General features: G+C 34.9%; 1 protein-coding gene across 6 annotated transcripts in view; it reads left to right on the plus strand.

The window, feature by feature from the left end:
- LOC131591727 (bromodomain-containing protein 1) overlaps positions 1–2611 on the plus strand; it is a 55220-nt gene extending 52609 nt beyond the window's left edge. For 4 of the 6 annotated variants that reach the window (XM_058862716.1, XM_058862717.1, XM_058862718.1 and 1 more), the window contains one exon: positions 617–2609. In XM_058862716.1, coding sequence (XP_058718699.1) covers positions 617–800 — 184 coding nt within the window. In that variant the 3' untranslated portion in view covers positions 801–2609. Of the gene's footprint in view, positions 1–616 lie in introns of all 6 variants that reach the window. The other 2 variants (XM_058862715.1, XM_058862720.1) reach the window with 2 other exon arrangements.
- Positions 2612–6928: the final 4317 nt, after the last annotated feature.

Here is a 6928-nt window from a genome sequence, read left to right on the forward strand (position 1 = left end):
GAAGAATGGGATGTGGAGATTTTTCCATTATCACTCCTCCATGCCTAGAATTTAAAGATATTTAAGGAGCTTAAAACAGAAAAGTACCCTGAACACGGAGCTAGTGGGATATCATACTGCAGGGTAAAAACATGCTAAAGCAAAACTTCCTTGCCAGTTTAGCTTTCCCCATAAAGAATAAATTGAGGTGCCTGAAATGTAAGGCAAAAATCCATCATCTGAAAACTCCTTGTAGTAATGGAAGGGAAAGAATGAAGAGAAACAATACTGTGTCAGGTGAATCTTGAGCCCGTGTCCACTGTTAGTTGCTGCTGTCTATTCTGCAACTGCATCAGTATTTTAGGCTAATTTTTTTCTGTTGATACTTAATCACTAAGTACATATCATTGAATTGGAATGTATTCTGTTTTATGGAAGAGCTTTTTTTAATATTTCATGTTCTTTAAATATTTAAGGCAAGTGAGCACTATCTTAAAAGGTGTTTTATTGTTTTGTGTAAGATGGTAAAGCTGATCTGTGATATGAGAAACATGGCATAGCAGCCCTGACATTTTTGGACAGACTTCTTGACTTTATTCTATATTTAATGGATTTATTTTTTGCCCTTTTCTTACAGGCAGTGGCTTCCAAAATCCAAAATGGTTCCCCTTGGGATAGATGAGACCATAGACAAGTTAAAAATGATGGAAGGACGTAACTCGAGCATAAGAAAAGCAGTAAGAATTGCTTTTGATCGTGCTATGAATCACCTGAGCCGAGTCCATGGAGAACCAGTCAGTGACTTCAGTGATATTGACTAACAGAGATTCTCTAGCAAGGCATGAAAAATACCACAGAGACTTGAACTCTACTAATGAGCCTCTTTGTCTAAAAGAATGTATTAAAGATACAACCCCTTAATTGTTGATTCAGTGGCTGAGTTCTGCAAACTTGAAATAGTTGAGCAATTCTTCTATATCACCATTGCCATATTGATTAATTATTTTATTGTGTTGTAGATTGGAGGATTTTCCACTAAACCTGTTAAAATGTCTTGTTCATAGTGTTCATAATTGTACATAAATGTATATTCAACACTTAACTTATTCTGATTTTAGAAGTAGCTCCTTAATTCCTTTTATAATTTTGCTAGGGAGGGAATTGGTTTTTGTTTTTTCCATGCTTTTTATTTTTTTTTTCCTTCTTTCTGAGGTTAAGTTACCTAAGCACCATCTTCCAGCTTAAGGTGTTTAGTGGATCTTAAAGCCTAATATCAAAATGGCATCAAATAGATGTTTGCCTAAATCATATACAGTATGGTGCTGCTTGTATCATTTCTTCCTTGGTCTGTAGCTTCTGAAAAAGACTTCTGAATGTTTGTGTAAATTGTTGCTCTTTGCACAAAGTACCACGTATTTAAGATTGATGTAAATTTACAATTACAAATATGTATTTTAAGAAAGGAAGTTGCGTTATTTTGGAGGGTACTTTGTGAGAAAGACATCAATAAAAAATATACTATGTACATCACTTGCAAATCACCAAAAACACTCCATTGTTGCCCAAAATGACTTAAGGTTGTTATTGTTTTAAACAAACCTGGCTTAAAGCCTGCAAGCACATTATTTCTTTCAAAACCATATCCCATTTATCTCCCATTGGTTTAATTTTGTTGATATGTGTGCCTCCCTGTGTTTTATTTATTGTAGAAAATGTATTAATTTGCTTTATAATGAAAAATAAAATTGACAAATATATTGATATGCATTTTTATACAGGCACATGAGAAGACAACTTGCTTTGGGAGAAAAATGTATTGGAAATTGTATAAAATAACTCGATGGTTTGTGTGTAATTTGGTTTTTTGGTAACTTGTAATTTTTTGTTTCCAATGAGGGGATTTATGTAACTTTTAATTTAGAACACTTTGGTAGCAATAGAAACTTTGGATACATTTTTGTATGGTACATGTGATGTATATAGAATTAGTACTTTATTTTTATTTTTAAGAAGTAAAGCATTATGTTTGGGCAGGGGGAAGAAGGAGGGTGGGTTTCCAGAACTGCATTTTTATATTAAAAAGAAAAAAAATAAAGTCAAGATATTGATTGTTGTAGCTACTTTATTCCTACCTTCACTGAGATACTGAATTTGTAACAATGAAAATGGCAAGGTATGTTTGCAATGTGATTTATAATGGCTCCATTATTTATAAATGCACTGTGTTTGAACTCTTTTGCAGTGATATCGTAAATACTGTACCAAGTTATATAATATGAAACACCAAATAATGCATATGAATGCACGAAGTATTTATGCCCAGCTTTTTTATAAAGGATTAGCAAATACAGCAAAACCAATACTTTTTAAATCTTTTTTTTAAAACTTCATTGAATAGCATACTTCATTGTTAAACCTGCTTGAATCTTTATTTTAAAGGGACAATTACTTTTTAAATAGTTTTTAATGTTTTTATTCTCTATTGTTTGTAATACCCCCGTAGAAGCTTGAAATAAAATTTCTTTCTCAACTGTAAATTTTGTCCTGAATTTAGCCCCTGAGATTTTGCTGCAGTGCCCATTTTCTTACCCCGTGACTGAGCTGTTCCAGAGGCACTGGGCCAAGAAGCTGAATGTTCTCCTGTGGCACCCAGCATTGTCCTTACTGAGTGAGTCCTTTGCATAGGAGGTATTTCCAGTTAGCTTAGACCAGTGGCCTGTGATAGACCCTGGTAATTAGGGATGAGCTGGATAAATTTCACAAATGATCAAGCAAGTGGTTTTCTCAGACTTGACAGCAGATACAGCTTTAGGGAGAACAGTGATGGCAAGTACCCTGGAAGGACCATCACTGAGGTATACTGCTGTGATGGCCACAACAGCCACATCAGTTAGAAAAACTAAAATCTGGTTGTTCGCATTAAATATAATGATTTCAAGGATCTGCTGTGCAATCATGATCATCTTTAAAGGGAATGGAGCCTAATTTGGACAGTGTTGGGACACTAGAACCACTTGTCATCATTAGGACTCTGTTAAAGGTGTTAAAAAAATACGCTGCATCAGATTTTATTTCAGGCTGGTTCCACAAAATGTTCTCAGATTTTTTTATGTAAAACTAGGTAACAGTTCTTATTTTAGTGCACAGAGAAATGGCTTTTTTCTGTCTTGGACCTTTGAAAACTGAAATGCAGTTACAACAAAAGTTGGAAGATGACAGTACTTGTATGATCAGAATGTGGATACCTGTGAAATACAAAGTGTCAGTAAAAAAAACAAACGCACAGTTGCAAAATGATTGTTCAGAATGTTCCCTACATTCTCAGTTGCTTCACACACTAGCAACATAGTGGGGGGAAAGAGCTCATCTTTTACATAAAATAAAAAGAGCATTAATTTACTTATTTTGGAACATTTTTTTTTAAAATCACATCTTCAGGGAAAGCTCTAGTTTGAATTTTGCTCAGACTTCCAAGTCTTAAAATTTTTCCTTTCAGAGGTAGTTTCTTCAGTTCTTGAAGAAGGAAAATGTCCTGCCTTCATCTTTGAGGCACTCAGGAGAATTATCAGCTGGAAAACTTTACTGATTTAAAGAAGCCTGGTCAGTATCCTGACAGCACACTACATCTTCTGATGGTACTGGCATGAAAGGCTCGTTTATTTTTTGTTCTGAAAAATATTTTGTTCAGTGGAAACTCTGAAGAAGAAATCCCAGGAATTCTTCCCAGATCCTGTGAGGGGAGGTTACAGTAGTGTCAGTTGCTGTTCCCGTACTCTCTTGTGGTCAAGTCCAGTATCGTCCAGTGGCTCTTGAGATTGGGTCAAAGTTTAAAATAATTTCTCAGACTTGGCAGTCTTTGGTGTGACTGGGTGTTTTGAATGGATTTTATATCTACTTAGCAAAGGAAGTCTGAGCTCCAAAGCTGCTGTATTTCCAAATTCTGGGGCCTAGCCAGATACAATGGTCAGATGAGTGCGTGCATACTGGAGTGCACTTCACTGTGTTTTAGACCAGGTTCCTCTACAATGGTAATAACAACAAAATAGAGTTGAAATTAGTATTCTAGTGGAGAGAAAAACTGGAACATCACTTTCTGTCTTGTCAGCTTCTTGGGGAGTGTTACAGTTGTAATACAGGGTGTAAGTTTGCACATTCACTTCTCAGTTCTGGTGTGATCATTTCCTGTTAATACAAGCATGAGACCTACATCATCAGTTAAAACGAAATATGAAACTGTCTTCTTGTATCAAAATATGAGCAATTATGTTATAAATATTTAGGGGGAAAATGACTAGAAAATAATGGGTTTTTTTAAAAAAAAAGTTTGTTGCCGACCTCAGTGATTTTTTGGAGAATGTTTGTTGTGATTTTCTGTCTTTTACACTAGAGGGAGCAATGCACACAGACCATCAGCATCCACAAAATAAGTATTCAGTTTTTCATTTTCAAAATGCTGCTATTAAACTTACTGATTGTGAACAGTCTTTTTTGCTTCTAGTCTTTCTAGTCCATCAAAAGTAGCTTTCTCCGTTTTTGCTACAAGTGGGCCGATTTGGAAATGCTTAATTTTAACTAGAGCTACTACAAAGGACAAATTGCTCTGGATTTTCTGGCTCTCATGTCTGATTCCAAGTGACAGATGAGTAACTTCTTACACTTCTATTTAATTGTTGATTTTCTTTCCTCAGTTGCATTATGTAGTGTTAGAAAATGACTCCGATGTGGTTGCTGCTGGTAGCACAGTGCAAGTCAAACACATCAATTAACAGAAATACTCAAGTTTGAAGGTGAAGGTTCCAGATGAGACAGTTGTTCTGTCCTGCAGCCTGGCAAAGGGAGGTTGTCTTGAGGATGTGTGCAAGGGAATAAAATAAATTAATCTCAGTCTTCTGATCATATGGGTAAAGTTTGATGTCTATGTGAGAAAAAACTTTTTCATCCTAGTATATCTGTAATAAAAAATATGGAAGTGAAATGTAAATGGAGGAGACATTTACTGTCCACATCCAGCTTAGCACCCTTTTTGAATTCTAGGGAGATGTAATTGTAGTCTCTGTTCAGCTTCCTTGGAAACAGTCCCAAGTAGGTTTAGCCTAAGAAGATGGGTTAGGAATGCTCACACATCTTCCTCTCCCATGGTCAGTTACTGGGTCCTTCACTCCTCCACACTTGACTCTGTTGAGGAGATGGTTACTGTCCACATCCAGCTTTATGAGGATAGGAATTTTCACATCCTTATTAAAATAAAACACCAAAAAATACAGAAAAATCTTATGTAAATCCATGGAAAGTACAAGGAGGACAAAGGAGAATCTACACCTGTCATTTTAATGGGAAAGCAGTTGTTAATAGTCCAAAGATAATAAAGGATTGGAGTTGTTTTGATTGATTTTTTGGGCTTTTTTTGTGACTGTTTTTGAGATTGTGACAGTTCATTTTTTCAGTCTCCTTGTTAAAAAAACATTGATACTACCCTCCTTTTATAATTTTGCTTTAGGGCCATGGAAAGTTGATGCTCATGCTCGAGTAGATGGAGAACCATGGGAACATGAGTAATTTTTGTCAATAATCAATAGGGAACTATTGAAAACATTAGCCATTTTTTGCCATGAAACTTGCAGGATTTTGGGACTTTGAAGATTGTCTAATTTTTAAGTGTGCAGAGTTCACAAACGTAACACTGTAAATTACTTTAGTTGTAAGAAAACCAATCATGTCGTCTTTTCTGAGGAGATATTTTAAAAATGATTTACAGTTAAGGTGTGCATAAAGTGTTCCTGCTTAAGGTTTTCTGTTTAGCACTTCTATATAGCACTTTCTGTTTAGTTCTTACTCTATAATGAACATTTTATAAGGAAATCATTTGGAAATCATAAGGAAAATAAGATAATAAAATTATCTTAATTAAAAATAACCATAAAACTTAATGTAATAGCTATTATATACATATTATATTTAAAATATTAATCTTAAAATAATGAAGATAATATCATTTTATGCTGTAGAACAAAGGATCCACTTTATTTACAAGGTTTTCAAATAATTCTGATTTTTAATGCTGCTTTAATAAAAGTCTGTTGTTCCTGAGCTGTTTCTTTCACTGAGAATGACCGACAGCAAACCAGTACTTGTCAGGAAGCACAAAACAGAAAACACGATGTTACACAGATGAGAGCAGACATTTGGACAATCCCCATCCAGCTGCTCAGTGCGTCAGTGCTTCCCTTCCATGAATCACACAGTGCAGGAACTCCTGGGCAAAGCAAGCAAACAAACTTCCAGCATGGATTTCACACATGGTGCCCATTGAAGCAGTGGGGTAGGGACTTCTGGGCATTAAAAACAAAAAACTTAATTATTTTGTGATAGGAACTGTGCAATAGCAGGTCATTGTTCTTGATGGCCCAGAAGGTCTCTTTAATGTTGTGTCATTAATTCTTACTTGTTAAGCTGCCTCATGACAGATAAATACAACTTTTTACCTAATTTTCTTAAGTCTAATTTTACTATGAATTATTTTCCTTTCCCCATAATTCACCTGTTAAAATAAAGTCAGAAGTAAGCAGAATTAATGGTTCCCAGGATGAGGAGAAGCAATTATGCTGTGGTTTTTTGCTCTCCTTTTCATTTACTTACTCTCACATTCTGTTTATTATTTACTCCATGATGTTTTGCATTGTTGTGTTGGTGTTTATACAAGCCATATCATTAAGCAATATAAAAGCTCTAGTTTATATAAAGATAATGATATTTTGTGTAAATAAAATATGTCATCCAATATTGTATTTTTTTTCCTGTTTTTCAGAAGACCTTCTGGAATGGAGTAAAAAATACTTCTCATCAAAATTAAGAGAGAATTGTTAGCAGTTAGGAGAAGTTACTGAACTGATTTATCAGAGACTATGCCTGTCAACCAGAAAATACAAGGAAAAGGTAAACTGAAGAGGTA

The sequence above is a fragment of the Poecile atricapillus genome, chromosome W (genome assembly GCF_030490865.1).
Source record: "Poecile atricapillus isolate bPoeAtr1 chromosome W, bPoeAtr1.hap1, whole genome shotgun sequence".
Classification (NCBI taxonomy): Eukaryota; Metazoa; Chordata; class Aves; order Passeriformes; family Paridae; genus Poecile; species Poecile atricapillus.